Here is a 24,816-nt window from a genome sequence, read left to right as displayed (position 1 = left end):
GCCCTCCTGGGTTTTAATTGCACCTTAGAACACACATGCATCAACACTACAATGAGCGGGTGGAGGGAGGTTTGGAGTCTTCTCCCACCCCCATTCTCTGCGGCCTGCTGGAGCGGGAGGGCTAGGTGGAGTTGGCCGTCCGACTGCGGTCTGGAGTGTGGGGCCTCCCTGCTGCTACGGAGTCGGGGTGGTCTGCCTCTCCCCACCGCAGGGAAAAGGGTAACACCACCTGGGTCTGGGTGCAGTTCCCCCCTCCAGGGGCAAGGGTACCTAGACCCGGTTTGTAGAGTACGCTTGGGGAGTGTGATCGTGTGTACAGCGTCTCTTTATGTCTGTCTCCACGTTGGTTGAGTGTGGAGTGAGTGCATATGAGAGCATGAGGGGGGGAATGGATGTTTGTGTCTGTGTGTGCCTGTATGTCTGTGTCTATATGTCAGGCTGGGTATCAGACGCCACCTCTCTGGGGACACCTCAGGCCCTCCAAGGTTTGGAGGCCTATCTCCACCTACCACCACTTCCCCTGCCGGTGGCGGACTCCCTCAGGTGTCGGTGCGTTGGTGGTTCTTTGTGTCTGGGGGTGGGCGTCCAGGTACACACCGGCTCACTCCTTGGCGGCCGCTTATCGGGGCCTGGAGCCTGGGGCTCGCTCGGGCCCCTTCGGGGGTGGGGTGCCCCCGGCCTCTCGGCCTGGGGCTCGGTCACTCAGGCACAGCTGGCGGCCGGCGGAGCTCACGGGCACGTCACTGCAACTCCCCCTGGCTTCTGCTCCGCGGCTGCTGAGTGAACCCTCATCTGGGACTCTCCTCAGCTATTACTGGAACAGTGGCGCGGCTGCCCCTCTGTTGGTCTTCCATGGTTTCTTGTGTTCTGGGGGCCTCTGGATGTCTGGAGTTTTGATCTCCTCCATACCTGCTTCACACCCTGGAGGACGGGGCTGTGGCCCCCCCCACACTCCCTAGCAGATCGTTACATGGAGAAACCTTTGGAATACAAGCGCGCTGATCCACACAGGTATGCACACGGGTGTTCACTGCTCGTAGACCCAAATTACACCTTTCTTGGCTGCTACTTCGAAGCACATCTGTCCTGCGTGCTGCACAACAACATTGAATATTTAGTATTTACTGCTGTTTACACTTAGCTAGATTAATGCGATGGTGTTGTGTTTAGTATGTTGCTTTGTTTCTTTTTTTTTTTGTCTTTTTTTGCTTGTTTTCTATTCTTCTCTCAACAGGTGATCCAGGAGATTTTTATTTTTTTTCTCCCCCCCTTTCTCACTGTCCCTCTCCCCTTCTGTTTTTCCTTTCCTTCCTCTTTCTTTCTCCCTTTCCTATCTCTCACTCATGTCTGTCCCGTCTGTAACATCTGAAAATAAAATATAATAAATAATAAAAACAAAGATCGACCAAATGGACCAATACGGCAATGCCACGATGATCCATTTGGCAAAGTAAATCCATTGGGTATCCTTGTTGGTCTTCAGACAACAATTCTGACGGCTAAAGAACCAAATGGGACAGGCGAAAAAAAATAAATAAATAAATAAATAAATAAATAAATTTTTAAAAAAAATGTAGTACATCCTAGAAAATATACTCAATGTGCACTCTGAACCACTAATTAAGAATTAATCATTTATTTATTGATGTAAGACAAGCTATTTATATATTCTAAATAGATCATTAGTTTAAAATTTAGCATCGATAGTCATTATGAGGCGAGGAGGAAAACACATTTAAAGTGTAATTTAAATATAAATTAGAAAAAGATCGTGTGAGGTGGATAGTCCAAAGACACGTGTGGCCTCTCGTTTCCGTTGCCTTTGGCTGTAACCAGTCACACTTTAGGAATTAAGGTGTATTTTGGATGTGTTCGTCTGTCTTTAGTATCTCTGTCTGTCCTTAATTTTCTTTGAGGACAGGCAGAATCTGCGCTGGCAGGTTGCACTCCAGTACAGCAGGTGGAGATCATTTCAAGTATGGCGCTTGTTGTGACCCGCCACAGTCATAGAAGAAAAGCTATGGGGAGAAAAAACAGGAAGCGTTCATAAACTTCATATGTTGCATTGCAATTATCAATAAATTTTAAGCGTTTGGATTTCAAATTTGGCGTCTAGCTTCTATGTAGTTAATTCACAGCAACCCAGGAATTGTAGCGATACACCCACGTTTTAACCCACCTGCCGAACACGACGCATGTAATCTACGATCTGAACAAGGAAATGCCGAAGGTTGCACGCCTCATTGGAAGCATTATTTTGTGTTTTCTACAAAACATGATTGGAATTAGACATCTACGGCGGAAGCTCATGGCTGTTTAGGACTGCCCTGGCCGTCACGGGTCTGCTTTAGGTGATGCTTTTGTGCATTGGCTGCTGAATTTGAATGACTGAAGAGAAATGGATGATGTGATCAGTCTCAGCTCAGACGACTCCGACGTGGAGATCGTCGGGTCCTACTGTACATTCACTGCCAAGCCTGACCCGATGCCTCTCTCCGCTGTGCGGGTTGAAGTCGATGCCGTGAAGCTCGCCCTCCCACCGGTAAGCGGACTGAAACTCGGTTGCTGTAGAAACTAGGGTACATTTCAGTAGGTATTCTCAGACTGTTGCTCGTCACCTGGATAGAGAAAAAACAAACAAAAGTTAAAAGATACGGCCTGCTTATTAACGCTCTGCGGTCAAGTAGCAGCACAAGTCAAATGTAGCGACATTACTGGTGAAAGACGCTATAACCTAGCTTAAAGGTAAATAAGTTATTTGGCGCTTTGTTTATAACTTTGTTATTGTAAAATAATTTTGTTGCTCAAACAAGCATTTATGTTTAAATGGTGTCATTAGTATGTGCTGTATGTCTTTATTGTTTATAAACGTATTGCTACTGTACTACTGTACTGTAAATGCGCTGCTAAATAGTTTTAATTTTTTCATAGTGCATGAAACTGGGAATGATAGTTAACATTAATGCGGATTAAATTGCGTAGGAAAATGTGTCTACCAAAATCTTTGTTGTATATTGGAGCTCTTTGTTATGTTATACCAGGCGAGCATTTGCTAGTCAAATGAGAAACTGCCCATGGGGAAGGATAAGATAACCTGATAGGAGTGTCTTTTTGACTCAAATTGCTCGCTATTCTGTGGCTTGGTCTTATACATAGTCTTATACATCCAGATATTAAAGGGAGAGCCACCTCCAAAAGAACTGTGAGACCAATTACAACAACTCTGTACCTTCTTCTTGAACTGTACATGCTGTCCTTCCATAAAGTATAATTATTTGGGTTTTAAGTTTAACCAGCAATACAGACATTGTGTATATCAGCCATTAAAGCAAACGTAAATAAAGCATTAGTTCTTTTATCTATAAAAATTGCAAAAGAAAACTCCATAGCTTTTCAGTTGCACTACTATTTCCGGTGGGTTTTGACCGGGAGATACACAACATTGGCAAAAGAATTCACTTACGGATCCAAATAATTGAATTCGGGTGTTTCAGTCACTTCCATGGCCACAGGTGTATAAAATCAAGCATGGCATGCAGACTTTTTGTACAAACACTGGTGAAAGAATAGGTCTCTCTCAGGAGCTATCTGAATTCCAGCGTGGTGCTGTGATAGGATGCCACCTGTGCAACATGTCCATTTGTGAAATTTCCTTGCTACTAAATATTCCACAGTCAACTGTTAGTGGTATTATAACAAGGTGGAAATGATTGGGAATGACAACAACTCAGCCAGGAAGTGGTAGACCACGTAAAATTGCAGAGCGGTCAGCGGATGCTGAGGTGCGTAGTGGGCAGAGATCACCAACTTTCTGCAGTCAGTTTAGACAATTAGCTCAAGAACAGTGCAAAGGGAGCTTCATGGAATAGGTTTCCATGGCTGAGCAGCTTTGTCCAAGCCTTAAAAAAATCACCAAGCTCAATGCAAAGCACTGGATGCAGTGTTGTAAAGCATGCCACCACTGGACTGTACAGCAGTGGAGACGTGTTATGTACTTGTCTGACTGTATTTTGCCAAGTGTAAAGGTTGGGGGAGGGGGGATTATCATGTGGGATCATTCTTCAGGACTTTGGCTCGGTCTCTTAGTTCCAGTGCAAAGTATTCTTAATTCTTCAGCATACCAAATAATTTTGAACAATTTCATATTCCTAATTTTGTGGGAAAGGTTTGGGGATGGCCCCTTCCTGTTCCAACATGACTGTGCACCAGTGCACAAAGCAAGGACCATAAAGACATGGATGAGTTAGTTTGGTGTGGAAGAACTTGACTGCACAGAGTCCTGACCTCAACCTGATAGAACACCTTTGGGGGAAATAAGAGTGGAGAGTTTGAGCCAGGCCTTCTTGTCCAACTTCAGTGTCTGACCTCACAAATGTAGTTGTGGAGAATAATCAAAAATGGCTATAAACACACTTATAAAACTTCCTGGAAAATTTTTCCCGGAAGAGTTGAAGCTGTTATAGCTGCAAGCGGTTAACCAACATCATAATAAACTCTATGGATTAAGAAAGGACCACCACTCAGGTTCATATGTGTGAGGGCAGACAAGTGAATACTTTTGGCAATATAGTGTAGTACCTTGACAGCATCATAAGAGTCAGTAAATTATATGATCGCATCTCTAGTCAAGGAGTGTTGCATTGGATTGTTGATCAATTTTCTAAAGCATTTGACATAGCAAGAAGAAAGAAAACTGAAGATTTAGTTGCAGATGGTAATCAGTTTGGTTAGTCAGTACTTGGGCAGATCCTGATAACTGATTAGGGGAGGTGCAACCACACACAAACTGACAAGCAGCAAGTTGATAACCAGAGACCATAGATTGTCAGTGGCATTCAGAGACTTCACAACAGCTAAATAGTGCTGGGTTACAGGATCTTCTTAATGTCTGTACTGAATATGGTGTGCAATATGACATTGAGTACAATGCTGCTAAAAGTGCTGTTTTGATATGTAGAACCAAGCAGGATAAACAGCTAAATTTCCCTTTGTTTAAACTGGCACAAAAAACTCTTGAAGTTCATAAAAAGGTGAAATACCTCGGTCACTTTATTACTGAGCAAATGAATGATGATGATGACATATACAGACAACGATGTAAGCTCTATGTGCAGGCAAATACTATTGCACGCAAATTCAGCTTTTGTTCACTTCCAGTTAAAGTGGCTTTGTTTAAAGCGTATTGCACACCGCTATATACTGCCCCCTTGTGGTCATCCTACAAACAATGTAGCATGCAGAAGCTGCATGTTGCATATAATGATGCGATGAGAATCCTTTGCAGGATACCTAGAAGTGGTAGTGCCAGTCAGATGTTTGTAGCTGTGGGTGTCTGGACTTTTAAAGCACTTTTAAGAAAGTTAATGTTCAGTTTTAGAGAACGACTGGATGGTTCGAGTAACAGTATAATTTTAGCACTTACAGATCCGACAGTGAGTGGTTCCCGTTACTCATCCAGTCTCAGAAAGCACTGGTTAAAGTGTTTGTGTATTTATTGATTTATTTTAAGTAATTGTGTTTTATGTATATTATGGTTTTATATTTTTACAAATGCTTTATATACTTATTTATATACATATATATATTTAATGGTATACCTTGTGTTGTGTGTGTGTGGTGGGGGGGGGGGAGTTGTGTGTGTGTGTTTCTTGTCTTGTTTTTATGGACATGTAGTCTGCCAATAAAGATTGAATTGAATTGAATTGAAACTGCTGGTGACTGGAAGTCACCAGTTAAACTTTTCTTGCCTTTGATGGAGTTGATTGAAACCGCTACCAAAACCATTGGCTGACATTTGTGGAGGTGGTTAGATATTATGCATTTGAAATATTACTATTATAACTGTAACTGAAGCTCACAGAAGATGAATATGTAATTAAATGGAGAGAGTATTTTTTAAGCTTATGTTGAGGGACTGGTGAGAAAGCTTAAAGGTAAGTCAGGTAAAATAAAGTCTGAATAATTACAGACACTATTTGGTATGACCACCTTCAGTGTATCCTAAATTCTCTGAGCAAGTTTTCTTGTAATTTCTGTAGTTTTCTTCAGGAATAATTCAATATTAATAAGACCTGTTATAATAAGATAAAGTGGTACATAGTTACAAAAGCTAAATAATCTTTTAGAAGTAAGGTAAGGATAATTTTCCTTCTTCCCCCTATTTCTTTCAGAAATGAAAAAAAAAAAACAATCAAAGGTTATATTTGATTTAATATTAATTTTTTAATAATTATCTTTTCCTTTTTTTTTTTTAGAATTATATTGACCTCACAGATCCAAGATGGACTCTTCCAGAGCTACGGAGAAGACAAAATGGCACTGGCACAGCATTAGTAGACTTGACTGAAAATGAAACAGAGCAGGAGACAGAGAATTTACCACCAGATGACTGTCAATCAAAAAACACAAATACAAATTTAAATCACATCTCACAAAGTCAAGATTTTAATAACCAAAAAACGCCTTTGATGGACTCCGTTGTTTGTGCTCCACAGCAGGACTGTGGTGACCCAAAACCAAAGCAGAGACGTCTAAATCCTCAAATACCTGAAACACAACATCCAAAAAAAGACAATAAAGCAGCCCCCTGTCCTAACACACCAGCTGTAAAGTTGAAACGATTGCCTTTTCTAGAAACACATGTTGCAGAACTGAAAACCTCAAAGTGTTCTGTCTATGTGACCAAAGATTGTACTCAAATGTCTCTGAACAGTCATGGTGAAGCACCTTGTTGCAATAGTAATTTAAGTACAACTACGACTCCAAACGTTTCTAACGTTGGGCCTTTGTTTGATGTGTCTCCTCCTAAGGATGGACAAGAAAACAACAGTGAGGAATGTACAAACACACAGGTACAAGATGATGAACCACAGCACCTACATAGCCCTGCAGATTCTCCTCGCTCAGTGGGAGAAAACTCTGTTGCAAGTTCAAAAGAGCATAGCATACACGATGGTCCGAGCGATGGAGTTAGTTCAGCTCTACCCATTACATCCATAGATTTGGCATCTTCATCACAGGACATACACGATGGTCCGAGCGATGGAGTTAGTTCAGCTCTACCTATTACATCCATAGATTTGGCATCGTCATCACAGGACGAAGCTCAAATGGAATCCCCCTGTTCTGACCTGAATCAGCCAAAATTAGACGAACCAGAAAAATCTAGACAACCCTGCAGCTCTGGTAACTCATCCCCCTTCTCTCCTACTACTGCATCAAACTCTTCTGAGCCTTTTGAGCCTGACCCTCCCTCCAATACAAGTCCTATATCTCATAGTCGAAAGAGCCCTGCTGAGTCATCTCCTAGATCCGAATCAGCTGAAGATACGCCTGAATGGCAGTTGGAGACTGAGACGTACAAGGGAGATCTTGGACTTTACAGTCCAGGGTCTTTCCCATGGGAAGATGAAAGTGATGGAGAAGACATGAATGAAGAGACCATGGACTGCAGGGCGGTCAGTAGAGAGGATAGACATTTTGTGTGCCCATCTACACTCAGGAAATTACTAGCTGGAACATCTCAAAAAGCAATGGTGAGAGACTGCTGCCCAGATATCTATATTTGTATTTCCTGGTACCCTCATTAACTGATCAAATGCTGAAGCAAGTGCATTTTCTTTCCATAGTTTGAAGAGGATGATGAAGATTTTGTAACTCCCGAGGTGCTATGTCGCCAGAGTCTGAGTCTGGTTTACAGTACGATTGACGAGAACTATCCAGAAGGTACTTTGCAGCTTTTGTCTGACCTACTACAGCCTGGTTACTATCCCCCCAGAGATATCACCTCACACCTACTCCACGGCATTCTGCTCGACCTACAGTCTCCTCATCACCTCTGCGTGCAGGCTTTTAAGCTCCTGATGAGGTCACAAAGGTAAAGAGACTGTAGCAATATGAGTTTGATGAGTATGTTTAAATTGCATAGTCTATATCTTACAAATTGTCACTTGCTTTTTGGTCTTTGAATGTCTTAGACTAAGAATGTTGTGTGATTGCAGGCACCACATGGTTGATAAAAACACAGTTCCGTGGGATTGGGAGTTACTGACCTCAGTCATGACCGATGAGGTACTGATTTACGAAGTTTATCCAAAAACTCTATGAACAAGAGCATATTGAAAATAATTTAGTTGCAATGGTGAAAAACATTTGCAGTCCCATTACTAGTCAAACATTTTGAGTTTGCTTGCTTGTTTCACCTTGTTTGTCAGGCTGTTTTTGTTTTCAATCTGCTCTAAAATGCAGACATTTGCAGCCCAATATCATTTCCCTACTTGCTAACCTTTTGCCTCCTTAGGAGCACACACAAAGGCATCGGTGTGATGTGGTGCGCATGTTCCTGGAGTACATTGTGCAGACTTTGGAGGACGACTTTCGGGCCAAATGCTCTACATCCTCCTTGCACCATTCGATAGCAAAGGCAACATTGTCGTGTGATCAGCAGTTTCCCCGGGTTAGGTGAGCATGATAGCCAACCTGTATTATAAACATGGGTAACTTTGGACATAAGCACTTGAGTTTGATTGTATATCATTGAGGTTGGATACCCTTACTTGGCGAGTTTATGATGGAGGCCTGGGTAAAACTTTCTTCTGTGAAGATATTCTGCTGGGTTTGTTTTAACAGTATGGAAGCAAATGTTTTGTTAAGAAGAGAGGTGTTTTTTTCATTTTTAACCTACCGTCATTTATACAAAAACAAACAAAAATACTCAGGTTTAGTTGACACAAATGGTCATTCACAGTTTTAATGATGACATCTTTCATCAAGTATAATACTCATACAATTGACAACAAATAATTATCACATACACCCAGTGACAAACCAGATTGTTTTAATTATTTTGCCATTTTCTTTATAAGTATCATATTTAAAGTCATTTTTGATATCTTTTTTTTAATTTTTTTTTTTTTTTTTTTTTACAGGGAGGTCATCAAATGGCTGTTTTCTGCCATTATGAAATCAACAGAGCATGGAAAGGGTAGAGAAACGACCCAAGAAAGAGAATATATGAGGTGAATTAGAATAAATTGTTCTTAAATAAAGAAGTGGTAGTTTGAGCAGAATAAACAACTGATTTGCATGTATGTCACAGTTAGCTATAGAAATGTTTAGACAGTGATTTAGTGGTGTGATTTTGGCTTTTTACACCACCACAAAAAATTTGTAACAAAACATTATATATGCATTTGAAGTTTATATTCTCAGCTGTAATTTTCCAGGACTACAGTTTATGTATTTTATTTATTTTTTCAACCCCTTAAAGTCAGGACTGAAAATGCATCTCGACTGTTTGATTTAAAATCTGCTGTGTTGGCATACAGAGCTAAAACTATGAAAGGTTTTAACAATTCCAATTTCTGTCTGCTTTTTAAAGTGTATGTCTCTGTCTCCTACAGAATGGTGTCTTGCTTGCAAAGGATGCTTTCTCTGGCTCTGGAGGTGGATTGTTCTCCTGCTCTAACCTCTGCCAAGCTGTCCCAAGAGCTCTTCCATATGCTCATCAGTAACGTGCCCCTACGAGCTCACAGGTGAGGAGGAGACGTGTGTTCAGAATATTTAATGGTGTAGGGAAAAATCTACTAGACTAAATCACGTTATTTTTGCTCAGTAGTCTGTAAATGTTTTTCATTCCATTTTCTATCAGAATTTATGGAATGATGAGTACTTTATTTTTAATTTTTACGCGAACATTTTTACATTTTTACCTTGAATCATTTGAACTCTTAGCAAAACAGAAAAGGAGCTTACTAAAATGTGAAGTGGAAAGTGTAAATACAAGAAGCCAGAAATCAATTTTTCTTTTTTTAAGTATTTCTGTAGTTATCCTCCCTGTAGGGCACTTTTTTAAAAACATTATAATCCTTATTTGAAAAGTCTCCAGGCTTTTTTTTTTTTTGGCGTTTTTCCACTGTAGGCTCAACAGTGCTTCCTGTTGTCCTATCCTATTACTTTGCCTATGTTGCTGGGTACTTGCCTTTGCAGCCCAAATATTGCTTGTTTGTGGTAATGAGTGGTAATATCATCACAAACAAAATTTACCTGTCTGTATTATAGAAACTCACTTAAACTAAATAAAGGGCTGTTTGTATGGAAAAATAAATAATTGTGTTTTCATTGCATTGCTTTAATGGAAATATATTTAAATCTTGTAAGTACATCAATTAAGTAAATTATATAAGCAAACATATATTTATTCTAATAGCAAGGTTGACCCTTTTTTCCCACCAGTTTTTCAAGCTGCCTTTGACTGATCTGTTTTTGACTCCCAGGATGTTGTTGTTGGAGAGCCTACAGAGTAAGCTGCTGAGATGTAAGCTGTTGGAACATCTGCTGGACTATGCATGCCCAGTGAAAATCTCACTGCCCATGTCGCTCAGTCTGCTGCTTCACTTTCTAAAACACTGCACTGTAGCACCAGACCCTATGGTGAATATTACATTCCTGATTGTTATCTTCATTTTTATGTCATTGGCCAACTTCTTTACAGTACTTTAGTTCCCAGAATATGTTTTTGGGGGAGGGGTTTCCACTGTTCTTTAGTGTGTGCTATTTACCTTGTGTAGATTTTCCCAAAGTTTGCAACGTTATGTTGTCTTCTCTTGAAAGGAAACTGTTGATACACTGCCTGAAACACTAGACTTGTGTTTCTTATTTATAGTGGCAGCTTTGGCTTAGGATTAAACAACATTTAGCCAGCTAAATCTAGTTGCCTCACAGTCTGCCATCATTATCTCAATAGTAGTGTTCCCACAGAACAGTGCATGGCTAATGTGGCTAACATGACCAAGTCTTTAATTCAGGCCTACTTTTTGTGTACCAGTATACTGCATTTAATACAACCAAATAAAGTGTGCTGTGTCCTCATTTGCATGTTTTTTCCAAATTCTATTATTGGACAATGAAAAAAGCATCAGCTACTGTTAACATCTGTATATTAATAAAGCCTCAAAATAAACATAATTGTGAGCCTGTAATTGAGTATACTATGGGAATGATTTATATCATCGTGATCTTCACTTTAGAGACGCAGACAGCTTCTTGTTGATGTTTTCAAGTCACAAATTTGTGATTCTTGTTTCTTGTTCTATTTAATTTTTTTGAGAGAAATAAAACAAAACAAAACAAGTGACCATAAACGATGATTCAATGCCACTGATTAATGTCTGTAATCTCTAGGATGGCACTGAAAAGTGGCTCAAGTGGGAGGAGTTGGTGCATCTCCTCTGGATGTTGCTGCTCAGCTATAACAAAGCAATGAAAGGTGAGATTTTGGTAAACAGCTGGAAATTGCTTCGCAGTATCTGCAGCTGTGGTAGATAAATGGTCTCCTATGAAGTATATAATATTGAAGACAAGATGATTGTTGATGGCGACAATGAGGGCAATTTTGCATTGATACAATAAATGTTTGTTGTACACAGCGTTATCAGCTTTTTCAGTATTTAGCAAATTATAGAGGCAGGTAAATAAATAGATTAAAAATTGCAATATGTGCCTATTGGATGAGCTTGCACATTTCCTGCTGACAGGAGTCTTGTTTGCACTGTTGTTTGTGGCATTATTGCCCTGTGATGTTTTTTTTAAATCACTGTCATTGCATTTCCTGGTGAATGCCTCTAAAACATAGGTTACAGTCACTTTTTTGTACCCAGTGTACCACATCCTCCACTGTAACAATAAGTCAATCAACTGTCTAACTCTACAATGTTTGTTTGTGTGTCCTCCTAATTTACGTTATCTGTTATCCACAGGCTATCTCTGCAACTCATTAACAGAGCCCAGAGGCAGAGTTGGCATGTCAGTCTATAAGCCTGATGACAGGGTATCACGACCTGCCGTTCAGGAAGCCGTTGAAGCCTTTCTGTCCAGATCTCAGGCTGACCTCGACCAAGCTTTACCTCTCCATGTGGAAGAGTCCTTAACTTATCTACAGGATCATCTCCTAGATGTCTGTCAGTGTTAAATAAAAGAGTCTGTGTTTCACGTTTCATATTGGTGCTTATTTTGTAGGTAAACTAATAAACTATATATATATATATATATATACACATAAGGTTAAAATATCAATACTACAGTCTACATATCAGGAGAGCAAATCAATGTGCTTTCAGATGTGTGGCTACATGTTGGTGACCTTTATTTTTATTTTATTTTTTTGTATAAAAATGTGGTCCTCTTTGTTTGGCCTAATTAAGTCAAACTAATTGAAGAACTCACTTTTCTCAATAAATTATATTGCCTTTTTCTATGAAAAGTTTTGTCATTGTGTGTAATTTACTTCCACACAGATGCAAGCATTACATCATTATGCCGATAGAGTACACAATACGTGATAATCATTGTGCTTGATTGAGCATGATTTCTAGATAAGCCACAGTAAAGTGAATAATGGCATTTTGTCGCTCCATCTCAAGGTCCATCATTCCTCACTTGATATTTATTGTGGTTCAACAGCTGGTTGGACCTTCCACACGCTGACCAATAAGATCAGGCGCCGTTATCGGCACAGGAAAAAAAAAATCCTTACAGTCGCCATGATACAGCAGCGGAAACGGGTGAGAAGTAGCTAGAAAACAAAAGAGAACACGCAGTCGTCCTCGCGATTTGGTATGCTCTTGCAGGTAAAAATTGAATCCTTTCTGTTTTAACTCACCCAATTGACCAAAATCTTATGCGGAATGTTAGAAGTGCTGCCGTAATTTTCCGAAATAACACTTATTTAATAGGAAGTGGTCAGCTTCACATAATTAGGATGTTAGCTTTTAGCCAATAAGCTAACACAAGCTAAGCTAAATAGCTCAAAATTGCTTTCAAGTCCAGCTTTGTCGCTTTGTGTGCATTGGGTTCCTCTCTGTTTATCTCCGTGATAGTGCTTCTTGCTAGTGGAAGCTAGCTAATGACAGCTAACTAATGCGTTGTTGCGTGGCCTAGTGTTTATGCGCAACTCAGTGCTTTGGTATTATATAAAGCGAGACTGCATGGTATCTTTTAATATTATTTAGTGTATTATCCATTTACCCACTTGAAAAGGGCGTTAGCGTCGGCTAACTGGTAAATTTTGTTTGTCTGTTTTCCGTCGTGCTAGTTAGCAAGCGAGCTAGTTTGTTAACTAGCGTCTGTTATGTGTAGTTCGATAGCTGCCTAATTAGGTTAAGCTAGACTAATCAGTTAGCGTCACTGAGAGGAAAAATGTGCTAACCTAATTTTTACAAATGTGGTTTAATTATTGCACAAATTAAAGCTTCACACTGTTAAGAGCCTAGTTTTTCAAGTTGGCGTGGAAAATATGGCTCTACAGTTGTAATTATTTTACGCTGTTAAATTATGTAACTCAAGCGAAATCACGGTCTTTATAGGGAGCTGTTGACATTTTAACAGCTCCATATGAAGGAAACTCATTGCTTTATAATCAGTAAACGGAAACTTATGACTTTAATCACATCTTGGTGGTCGCTACAGTCACCTGGGCTAACCTGATGAGCGAGACACATCACTTCAAACTTACTTTGGATTATTTCAGGCTACATTTATGAGCTTGAACTTCATTTTTAGTATACTTTTAGTTGTTGGTGAATTAAAATATAAATTATTTCTCTAGTGTTATAGGAATGCCCAAGGAAAAATATGACCCGCCGGATCCCAGGCGGATGTACACAATTATGTCCAGTGAGGAGGCAGCAAATGGGAAGAAGTCATACTGGGCTGAGCTGGAAATCAGTGGTGAGTATCTTCTGCTTGTGTAGATAAATCATTTGGGGGTTTTTAAATTTATTTTCCTCTCACATATTTTTTTCCATTGCTTTGCACAGCTGCACACAAGTAATTACTAAATCCTCACTATCAAAGAGAAATATTGCAAACATGTTTGTTTGTTTTTTTGTTTTTCCACTGTGAAATCAGCTCACCTGTTTTGACTTATTCATATCAATGGGGAACAGTTTTCTTTCACATTTATCTTTGTGAAAATGGCGTTGGATTCTTGGACTTATTGTCCTGTTTGGCCTTTTCCCCATTTTCGCCACAGGCAGAGTAAGGAGTCTCAGCACAGCCCTGTGGTCTCTGACCCACCTCACTGCCCTGCACCTCAGTGACAACTCACTGTCACGCATCCCGCCAGACATTGCCAAACTACACAACCTGGTGTACCTGGATCTCTCATCCAATAAGATCAGGAGCCTGCCGGCAGAGCTCGGCAACATGGTGTCTCTCAGGTAAGTGATAAACCTGTATCCTAAATTGGGTTATAAAGGACTATTTTCTTCATACCTTACTTTAATTTAAAAAAAATATATATATAGATAGATAGATAGATAGATAGATCTCTATCTCTCTCTCTCTCTCTCTCTGCAATGACCAGCTGCTGATTTTTACCACTGTTGTCACTCTTGTCCCATCTGTTGAAATGTCTCACTTTAATTTAAAAGGCTGCATTCATAATCATTTTAACACTGTCAAGTAATGCTTGTATTTTTAAATGACGACTTTCGGAAAATGTTTTTGAAAGACAAAGAGTTTTATGTATTTATTTTTAATCTTAGAAGTTTAGTTTCTAATGATCCACTTCCCATCTGCCCTCCACAGGGAACTGCTTTTAAATAACAACCAGTTGCGGGTTCTGCCATTTGAATTGGGGAAACTCTTTCAGTTACAAACACTGGGGTTGAAAGGTGAGTGGCTCTTCAATGTTTTTGTAGCCATTCTGGACTGGAAATCCCTCGATATTATAAGGTGTATTTTTATTTCTCTAAGGATGCAGCAACAGTAGAGGGTGAATTGGCAGTGGTGGCAACTGATGTTTATGTTATCATTTTCTTCTGTTATTAAAGACAAACTTGAAATAGGGTCATACATGCTGTTGTTTTAGACAGAGTAACTGCTGTTGGCAACATTTCATTGCATGTACAGTAACCTAACAAGTGTTCCACTTGAGTAACATTATCCTGATTCCCTCGTGTGGGTGGGTGGTTAGGGGTTGTACAATTTCAGTGAAGTACATGGTTAAACACGTGTACAGTTCAGACTCAAGCGGAAGTGAACAAATGCTCATTGGTAATGACATGTACAAAATAAATGTATCCTTTTTTCTTCTTTTTTTTCTGTCTACATTTTTTATTTATTTTTTTTCCTCCTATGTTTATTTGGGGGCCCAGGAGGTCTCGGGTAGGGGAAACACTGATGATTTAGCCTGATTTGCTTTTCCTTCAACAGGAAACCCACTTGCACAAGAAATTCTGAGCCTCTACCAGGAACCTGATGGCACGCGGAGGCTGCTGAGCTACTTGTTAGACAATCTGGCGGGGGCTATAAAGCGCAGTGAGTGTTCTCTCTCTTGCTTTTGTGAGAAGTTTCAGCATATGTTGTCATTTTTACTGAAAAGGTAAATCAGTAAGCAGGCTCAACAGATCATGTAGTGTGTGTGGTTTTGTTTTTTTTTTGTTTGTTTGTTTTCTTTAAATAAATCCCTGTTTGACAATATGTTGATACCTATGCTGAACCATTTTCCATAAACTCAGTGCCAACAGAACAACCCCCACCCCGGTCGTGGATTACACTCCAGGAAACTGATCGAGCACGGCCCTCGGGTAAGAACAAAATACACACAACATGACTTTGAACAGAAGTACCTGTATGGTTTTTGTCTTGTGTGGTTGTGAGTTTCAGGATGGTATGCAATGCAGTGATCAGTTGAGCACTGTGGCTTTAAACCACAAATATTTGGTAGATCCTAAAAGAGCGGTTCAGACTGCAACTCATTTAGACAGCTCAGACCTGTTAAAGATGTACACTGCGCACAAGTGTCCTCATAGTAGTATACAGTCCAGAGAAGACTGCGTCATCAGGTTACAACATTTGGTAGTGGATTTGTAAACTATGACATCAAGTCTGGAAGCTACAGTTATGTAAAGTACAAAGTTTGCAAACCAAAGTTTGATGTAGTTTAGTATGGATCCAGCTTGCACCCACATAAACTGACTGCCATTCGCATGTATCTGATCATCAAGAAAATGCCCAGTTTGACACAAACATGCTGAATGTTTCCTATGATCTGAAAGGTGCACAAATTTATAATCTGTTTGGTGTGAAATTTAGTGTCGCCCCTCTTTCTAGAGCAGAAGCTCTGCCACTTGTGTTTAGTCTAGTGTATAAGCATTGTTTCGGTTGCTGAAGCAAAGCAAAACAAATGAGTCAAAAAGAACGGCTGATCTGATTCCTGGTTTGAAGAAGTATTGGTAGTTGATTTTGGTGCTTTCCGTAATGATGAGATTTACTCAGCATTTTTATTTTCTTTTACTGTTGCAAGCAACTGCAGATTTGTGGTTCTTTTGTTGTTGTTTTTTTGTTTTGTTTTTAATGAATTTTTAATTGTAACTGTGTGCACAGTTAAGATGTTTTTGTTCGTTTTTCTCCTGTTTGTCTCCTCAGCATTGTTCTCTGTGATGTGCTACAATGTGCTGTGTGATAAGTATGCCACACGTCAGCTATATGGCTATTGTCCCACTTGGGCTCTAAACTGGGAGTACAGGAAAAAATCCATAATGCAGGAGATCATGGGCTGCAATGCAGACATCATCAGCTTGCAGGTGAGAGATGTCATAGTTTCTTTCACTGGCTCTTAATTGTTTCCATTTTGTTTTCTATCAAATGGATCCAAGAAATTGGTCTAAAATTTTCTCATGACCACACACAAACACAAAATTCTGTCACTCATTATTTTAACAATATCACATTTAAACTGTTATGCTAACACTCTTATTAGAGTACTATGTTCAGTTGACAGTTTTGAAAATTGTGATGTGTTCAGTCTAATGGACAGTGTCAACAAATTGCAAACTTTTCTTTTGTGGTTGAGTGCTTAGATTAGACCTTTGTTTGCAGCTAAATATTCAGGTGCTTCTATTGGAACTAGTGATCTTTGTGTTTGTTAGAGGCCTAATTCATTATGTTTTTATCCATTTGTTTGTTATCCATTTTATTTTAATTTATTTTTTATTTTTTTAAATGCACCACGTTAGCTCAGACGCCACCTGTTCATTATAAAGACACCACTAGATGGGTTTTTATTTGCTTTGCAATCTGTCAGCCCTTAGGACCGCCGAGGGGTAAAGACAAGCACATATACTGAGTGAAGCAAAACTAGTTTTGCACTGTTTTGTTATGGATGTAGCAGCTATTCTTGGGAGGGGTCATGTCGGCTAAAAGGCAAAACTATACAAGCTGGAGAGACTTGTATTGGTTTCTGCGAATCTCTTCCAAGCCTGGCCCATTTAATTTAGTGCATGATCATCCATACTGAATTGACTACCAGTTCTAATAATCAGAGATTTGTGATGTTTTCAGATGATACTTATTCAATGGACATGTAGGTTAAATTATTGTCTTACTTTCCTTGAACCTGAATCTTCTGGTATCACTTTCAGTTTTATTATTAATGTTGTAATTTAGTTTTTACATTTGTAAAAATGTGTAAGCTCAAAACCAGATTTTAAAACAGAAAAGACTTTAATATGTAAACTCTAGTCTGCGTCAAATTAAAATGTTATACTTTTTTTGTGAGAAGAAGAAGAAAGAAACCCCCCAAAAAAACCCCGATAAAACATACAAACTGAGTTTTGGAAATTTTAGATATAAAAGAATAAAAAGGTGGGAATAGTATTGCATTTCAAATGTGTACATACCCCAAGAAGTGTTAATTGGGAGCTCTTTAAATTATGTCTTGCACAAAGATGTTTCTCCTATTCATCAGTGTCATCCCCAAAGATCACCATTAGTTATTATATTATGCAGATTTTCATGGCTATTTTATCACACGCTGTCTCTTACCCATCCTGTTAATAGATGGCTAATGTAGCCAGATGGCCTTATATTTAGAGGGGGTTAACTGATGTACTTCCATGAATAACAGCCTTTCCTGTTCACCCTGGAACTTGTTTTTTGCTGTTAATTGCAGGAAGTTGAGACAGAGCAGTACTACAATTTCTTCTTGCCAGAGCTGAAGGAGCAAGGATATGACGGGTTCTTCAGTCCAAAGTCACGAGCCAGAACTATGTCTGAGTCGGATCGAAAGCACGTGGATGGATGTGCAATTTTTTACAGGACAGAAAAGTATGTGTCTATAGTTTTTGTCCTGTGGCAACTATTTCTTGGTTTAAGAATAGCTCGCAGTGATTTGAGTTCCTGTGGTGAATTAGATTGAAACTGCTTCACTATATTCACTAATACTTGTTAGCCAGTGCTTAGCTTAGTGATAAAACAATCTCAATTAAACCTGACGTCACCTACTGCTGTTGTCTGAGTGACCGATGTTCCTTTTGGGTTGTCTCTAGTGTCCACAAAGTGGATGCAGTAGTTCTCAGAAAGAAATGAAATATCATGTTGTAAACCTTTCACTCAAAATCCAGTCTATTACACTGGGACACTGTAACCTATGCTTAAGTATTGCTATGCATATCTTATCAGTTTAACTTCACTTCAAAGGAGAAAGTCTATTAAGTTTTTATTGTAGTCTCCAGACAGTGATGCCATCAGCCGTATAATGCAATTACCAAAAAGGCTAATCTAGCTTTAGCTTAACTTAAAGTTTAACTGTTGTTTTCAACTTGAAGTGAAACTATTCTTTTGGTATGTGTAGTTTTGTTTCACTCTTTAGTGGTTAATGTAGTTTGTCTTTAGTAATGCTTGCGTTAAAGCTAAAAGGTTTATTCATATAGCACCTAATAGTAGTAATGTTTTTATCACTGTCAAAAAGTTCCATCATAAAGACAATATGTGCAACAAATGGTTAAACTGAAACGATAAACCTTTTAACATTTTGTTAAAACTGTTCTAGAGACAAGAAAAGCTTTACATGTAGCTTTTATTAGCATTCAAATAGTTGTTGCTCACCTCCAGTTGTCTCTTTTAGAGAAGTTGTGATTTACCAGAGAATGCACACAGTCAGTGAAGTTTAAAAGAATAAATAATTATATAATACACACCATTCATGTATAATTTTAACCCCAACCTCTCAGGTTTGAGGTCCTGTTTGAGGTCAAACACACAAACCCACACATGTGCAATAAGACTGCTATATGTGCAATTCTTCTACTCACGAAGTTGTATTTTTGTATTTTCCTACTCAGTTGTATATAGTATTTCTATTTTATTCTATTGTATATATTATTCTATTTTATTCTATTGTATATAGTATTATATTTTATTCTATTGTATTTTATTTTATTGCATTCCAGTGTTTTCTAATTTCTGCTACATAACTTTGCACTTTTGCTGTAACAAAACAAATTTCCCACCTGTGGGACTAATAAAGGTCATCTTATCTTATCTGAACTCCTTTAGTAAGGTGATCAAAAGCTTCTGATAGCAGGACCATGAAATGAGAAACCTTACCTAATTGATATTTGGCTGCTCTCACATCCAGATCATCATCTTGGTTCTTCTAACCACTTGCACTCTTGTGCTTTCACAATGACCTAAATTTTTGTGTGAATCCTCATAGTTATGAAACGTGGGTTCCCAAACACGGCTGAGCGCTTTTCAGTTAGTTCCCAAGTCTAAAGCCATCCAGTTTTGTGTAGAGTCAGAGGAAAAGTATTCTTATTTCTTTGTAACATTCAGACCGATACAATATTTATGGATTTTGTTTTTAATTTTATTTTAGTTTGATTGCAAACAATATGTTGGTGGGTAGGCTCTATTCAGCTGTGCATTTTGAACTGGACCCCCCAAGGCAAGACTGCCAGTATCGCACAAAATATGGTCCACAATAGCAAAGTCATAACCCTGAATGTGAGAAATGCCAAATATGTCAGGTTTTGATTTCTATGGACCTCTTAATACTTTGTATTTCCAACTTATTATGACTTTTCTATTTATTATTTCTGCTCATCTCTGCTTAGAAAGTGCTTTAAGTAGTTCTTTTTCCCCGTTTGCCTTTAGGTTCAGTGCAGTGCAGAAGCACACAGTGGAGTTTAACCAGCTGGCCATGGCTAACTCCGAGGGCTCAGAGGCTATGCTGAACAGGGTGATGACAAAGGATAACATTGGGGTAGCTGTACTGCTTGAGGTCCGCAAAGAGATGATGGAGCTCTCCTGTGAGTAGACAGTTAAGATCAGCCCTTTGTACTACAAATTCATCTTCTCGCTGAATTTTATTCGAGAGGTATTGCAGAGGATTTTGGTGATGATTATGCCAAGGGCAATGTGTTCAGTTTGTCCTAATGCTCTTAGTACCCCTTTGCCCTGTTAAACATGCCTGTTAATAAATGCCCCACCCCACCCTTCTTTCTCTGCCACTCATTTCAGCTGGTAAGTCTCTCCATGGCATGGAAAAGCAGCTGCTCCTTGTAGCCAATGCTCACATGCACTGGGACCCAGAGTATTCTGATGTCAAGCTGGTCCAGACCATGATGTTCCTGTCAGAGGTGAAAAGCATAGTGGATAAGGCCACACGCAGCCTCAAGTTGTCCTCTGTTTCTGGCGAGACTAATGCCATTCCACTGGTGCTGTGCGCTGACCTCAACTCCTTGCCTGACTCGGGTAAGTAGGCTGTACTCGACCTGCTCTTAAGAAAATGTTTTACTTCGAGTGCACCGATTGTTCATAAAATACAATTTAAAAATTTTTTTTAAAATAAATTTGAAAAAAGTGTTTGAGGTGCCTCCAGTGAAGTGCTGAGTTTATGTTAACAGCTGATTAATGTTGTTGCTGCCGAACATATCTCAGTGAAGCGAGTAAAGGATGGTTAAATCTGGCATGTTTTAAAGATGCTGACAACCTTGTTTTGCCTAATTTTCTCTTGCCTTGCAATTGAGAATGGGTTTGATTATAATTGGATAAATAGATGAAAATAATTGTTTGGCATTCATAAAAACATAAATTACATCAGTATTTGCCTTTTTGTGGTGGTGAACAGAATTGTTAGCCTGCTCACTGCATACAGTAGTGCAATATATTTTTGCTATAAGTTTTTTACTATAGTCAAATTTGAGTTGAAATAATAATGGAGTCTCACAAATTCCTTTGCAAACGGTGTATTTTTTCTTAACTAATAAAAAATGGTCCATGTTCCACCTGTTTTATTTTTAACAATATTTTAGTGGGATAAGTTGTTGTCGTTGACGTCATCATCATCTGTTTTTTTTGTTTTTAAATGCTGATGGTTCAGTTCTTCTCTGTTCAGGCGTAGTGGAGTACCTGAGTACTGGTGGAGTGGACTGCACACACAAGGACTTCAAGGAGCTCCGTTACAGCGACTGTCTGACCAAATTCAATTGCAATGGCAAGAACAGCACGTCTAATGGCAGGATCACCCATGGCTTCAAGTTAAAGACCGCCTATGAGAACGGCCTGATGCCTTATACCAACTACACCTTCGATTTTAAGGTAATTACACATATGTGGTGTTTTGTTTTTTTGTTTTTTTGTTTTATATTAAATGTATTTGTTTTTTTGTTTTGTTGTTTGTTTGTTTTTTGTTTGTTTTTTAAACGATATTGAGGACCAGTCTGTTCTTACACAAAACTATGCAAAAGTCACTTCTCTATTTCTCTTCTCAGGGTGTCATCGACTATATTTTCTACTCGAAGCCTCACCTGAACGTGCTGGGTATCTTGGGCCCTTTGGACCACCACTGGCTTGTAGAGAACAATGTCAGCGGTTGCCCACATCCACATATCCCCTCTGACCACTTCTCCCTCTTTGCTCAGCTGGAGTTGCTCCTGCCCAACCTGCCCCCCCAGGTGAATGGGCTCCATCTGCCGACACGCAGGTAGTGAGACCCTGCCTAACCACCAGGGGGAGCCTCTCCCTCTCAACCCTCCTCCTTCCTCCCACTACCAGCTCTTCCCTCCACCAAACTGAAGGAGGAAGACATAAAAACACAACCTGTAAAATATTCATACAGTGAGGTCTGGCTGACAGGGATTTCGTATAATGTTATAGATATTCTATATTTTTCTTTTTTTTTTGTTTGTTTTGTTTTTAACTGCTCAATTCAGTCCTGTTTGTGTACCATATTTTGTTTTTGGACTCCCCTTTGTTCTCAAGATCCACCAACCCTACACACTTTGCTTCTGTCTTTTAAAATGAGAAGGGATGGTAGCTCATTCATATTTGTCACTTAGGGCACTGTTTGGTTTAAGAGTGAGGGGGGATACTTTTTTTTTATTTTGGCTGAAGGAAATGACTTTCCACTGAAGAGCTCCATGGCTGATGGTCTGCATGTCTGTCTGTCCTGTATAAACCTGAAACCAGCAAAGACAGCAGACTTGTCAGTCTCAATACTCCATCCTTTGCTTGTGCTAGTTATCCCCTACAGTTTGGGCAGCCAGCTTACATGATTGGTTTTCTAGGATACACACATTTGTTGAGGCAGATGTGTTTGGATTAGAGCAGCTTTTTGCTGGTAGTTTAAGTATCCCAGGAGGCGGATGTAGCGCAGCTCGTATGAGGTGAGATTTCCTGCTGTCATACTGTGGTGCTGAGGCCTTTTGTGTAGTCATGGCCTCCCGTGGTGCTACAAGATAGTCTACACCTCTGACCCTGGACCTGGTACTGCTACCAAAATCCACAGATGCCTAGAAAACAAGAATCCCGAGCTTAGATTTGATGTTTCACACAGATGGTGTGTAGTGCTGAAAAGCCACGATGTGAAAATTTGATAGATGCTACCATCCTGTTTGCTGACAATTTCACCCCAGCCTGTATAGCTGTTAGGTTAGTCTTGTGCTTAGGAGCTCATGTGGCCCATGCGTCACCTTTTTTGTTTTTGTTTTGTTTTTTTTGACCAAGCGGTGAGGGGATTTAGGCTGATGGGCAAAGCGATTGGGGAGTGGGGGGGCTATTACCAGTATTTGTCTTGATTGCTTTTAGGGCAGGGACAGCGAGTAATGGCCGATACACAGGAATAAAACCAGCATTCCTCTCACTGTCAGGAGTTGCCATCCAGCTCCACACACACACACACACACACACACACACACACACCACATGTAATTTGCAGGCAGATCTGTAGCACTGAGGCCAGTAGTGACTTTCCCCAGCCATAAATTCCATACACAAAGCCGTGGGTTTTTTTTCACAAGTGTTTGTACAGAATAGAAATCTAGACTCAGTCTTTACATGATTGTATATGAACCACAAAAGACCTGTTTTCTGGCGTTTTTTGTACGAAGAGTAAATTATGATCAGTAAATTATGATCAGAAAAAAAAGATTGTATTGTAAACTAAGGCTAAATTTTTATCCAGTTAATGTTGAGATGAATTGATATTACCAGCTTGTACAAAAGACGTAAGAAGAGATTGTTCAAGGCGTTCGCTGTCACAACTTTGCACTTCCTTGAGATTAACTGTAATTAATGCATCAGTATATTTTTCCCCTTTCTCGCTGCAGTTTTTTTTAATGATTTGCTGGCATTTGCTGATATGTAAATAGACACTGAGTAAACTGTTGCTTCTTGCCCATTAACAAAGCCATTGATCCACACCGCTGCCATCACTTCTGACAAAAGGACGTGCAAGTATGAGTTACATCTGTTCATTTCTATAACTTGCTCAATAGTGATGTAACTGGCAAAACCTATATAAACCCCACATATATGTACATTGTGCCTCACTGTAGCAGTTGACGTTGTCTTGCACTATTTACATGCGACGAACGCCTGAACAACCTTTTCTCCTTTTATTTTTAAATACTGTTGAGACATTTGTGAAGATTTTATGTCCTTTTTGGTTTTTGTTAATGTTTATTTTCCTTTTTTTATGAGCTGTGACAATGTTATGATGATGTGTATATCCTTGCTATTCATTAAGCTCTCTAGTAATCAGGTATGCTTTCACTACCAACCCTTTCTCCTTTTCTTAGGAACATGAGTAGGGTTTCCTGTCTTTATAAATCCACTCATGTTTTGCTCTCTTTTTACACAGCTCCATGCCCCCAGAAACGCACAGCCCCTAGCTTTCCCCTGCCCGGCCACAGATTTAAACCTCCCTAAGCCTGTCCATCAACCTAACACCTCTCACCCTAAACTGCCCATCTTGGACTTTAACCTCTCGACTATCTTACACAAGCTGCATCTTTTAATCCCCTTTGCTCAACCACTTTGTATAGTTTTCCTACCCTTGTTACTGCAGCTATAGTGCCATTTGTGGACCTGCCCCTCCCTCTATAATTTGGAAAGGGTTGAAGGTCCTCCTTTCTCTGCGATTGGATAAACAAGGGATGAGGGTCAGCAGACTTAGGATGGGCTAACCTGTTGCTTATGAATTTGATACATCTTTTTAAAAAATGAATTAAATCTGTCACAAGCAAGATGGCTACTTAAACAGTCATGCTTTTATACAGATGAGAAGCACTTAGTAGGGTCATATGCAGCTTCCCTCACTCCCTTCCCTGTTGTATTTGTAGTAAAGATCTCATTACTTTAAATGCATTGAAATTCAGGTTTTAAAGTGAGAGGGAAGCACCTAAATAAGAAGAATACATTTGGTCCCCATCTTTTTTCTTTTTAATTTTTTTTTTAATGCATGTTTTTTTTTTTTTTCTTCTTTCCTGAATGGCATTAGTATTGTAGTTGTTCAAGGGGTAGCTTTTTTTTTTTTTTTTTTTTTTTAATATTCTTTTTTTTGTAAAGTGTGAATAAAAGATGTATCTCATGTTTCCTTTCTAAACAGATTGAATTGTGTTTGTTGATGTGTAAATCATGAATTCTACGATGGTGTTATGTTTGCTACGTTGTTTTTACTTAAACTCAATTCTTTCCCCGTTCGGCTCATCCCATCACAAACCAAATCCTCTGTAGAATTCATGAGACGTA

At 39.3% G+C, this 24,816-nt stretch overlaps 2 protein-coding genes across 3 annotated transcripts; both read left to right on the top strand.

Annotated features, from left to right (window-relative positions):
* Positions 1–51: 51 nt before the first annotated feature.
* simc1 (SUMO interacting motifs containing 1) lies at positions 52–11,968 on the top strand. 2 transcript variants are annotated; one of them, XM_085370599.1, is made up of 11 exons: positions 52–59; positions 2,395–2,542; positions 6,255–7,535; positions 7,629–7,876; positions 8,001–8,070; positions 8,300–8,460; positions 8,928–9,017; positions 9,402–9,533; positions 10,275–10,431; positions 11,182–11,266; positions 11,757–11,968. In XM_085370599.1, exons 1-11 carry the CDS (start codon positions 52–54, stop codon positions 11,966–11,968), a joined length of 2,592 nt encoding a protein of 863 aa, XP_085226725.1. The 2 variants fall into 2 exon arrangements, with proteins under 2 accessions (XP_085226725.1, XP_085226734.1); XM_085370608.1 differs by lacking the exon at positions 52–59 and having other exon boundaries at positions 2,399–2,542; positions 6,255–6,927; positions 7,000–7,535.
* A 589-nt stretch (positions 11,969–12,557) lies between these two features.
* On the top strand, positions 12,558–24,488 carry cnot6a (CCR4-NOT transcription complex, subunit 6a). The gene is made up of 12 exons (XM_085362215.1): positions 12,558–12,626; positions 13,604–13,725; positions 14,030–14,216; positions 14,587–14,672; positions 15,214–15,318; positions 15,519–15,587; positions 16,429–16,586; positions 17,954–18,108; positions 19,939–20,093; positions 20,305–20,538; positions 21,182–21,384; positions 21,558–24,488. The coding sequence occupies exons 2-12, from the start codon at positions 13,614–13,616 to the stop codon at positions 21,771–21,773; spliced, it is 1,680 nt and encodes a 559-aa protein (XP_085218341.1). The 5' UTR covers positions 12,558–12,626; positions 13,604–13,613; the 3' UTR covers positions 21,774–24,488.
* Positions 24,489–24,816: the final 328 nt, after the last annotated feature.

Source organism: Diplotaxodon limnothrissa, linkage group LG2 (assembly GCF_057381915.1).
Source record: "Diplotaxodon limnothrissa isolate DT_005_m linkage group LG2, D_limnothrissa_male_GT1.1, whole genome shotgun sequence".
Classification (NCBI taxonomy): Eukaryota; Metazoa; Chordata; class Actinopteri; order Cichliformes; family Cichlidae; genus Diplotaxodon; species Diplotaxodon limnothrissa.
The sequence above is the reverse complement of the archived record's forward strand: the minus strand, read 5'-3'. Positions and strand labels throughout refer to the sequence as shown.

Excerpts from the sequence above, each read along its gene's own strand:
- simc1 (XM_085370599.1), top strand. Across the intron at positions 8,461-8,927 it reads CAGCAGTTTCCCCGGGTTAG|GGAGGTCATCAAATGGCTGT; the intron begins GTGAGCATGATA and ends TTTTTTTTACAG. Across the intron at positions 10,432-11,181 it reads CTGTAGCACCAGACCCTATG|GATGGCACTGAAAAGTGGCT; the intron begins GTGAATATTACA and ends TGTAATCTCTAG.
- cnot6a (XM_085362215.1), top strand. The coding sequence starts at position 13,614 with ATGCCCAAGGAAAAATATGACCCGCCGGATCCCAGGCGGATGTACACA. Across the intron at positions 14,673-15,213 it reads ACAAACACTGGGGTTGAAAG|GAAACCCACTTGCACAAGAA; the intron begins GTGAGTGGCTCT and ends TTCCTTCAACAG. Across the intron at positions 18,109-19,938 it reads ATTTTTTACAGGACAGAAAA|GTTCAGTGCAGTGCAGAAGC; the intron begins GTATGTGTCTAT and ends GTTTGCCTTTAG.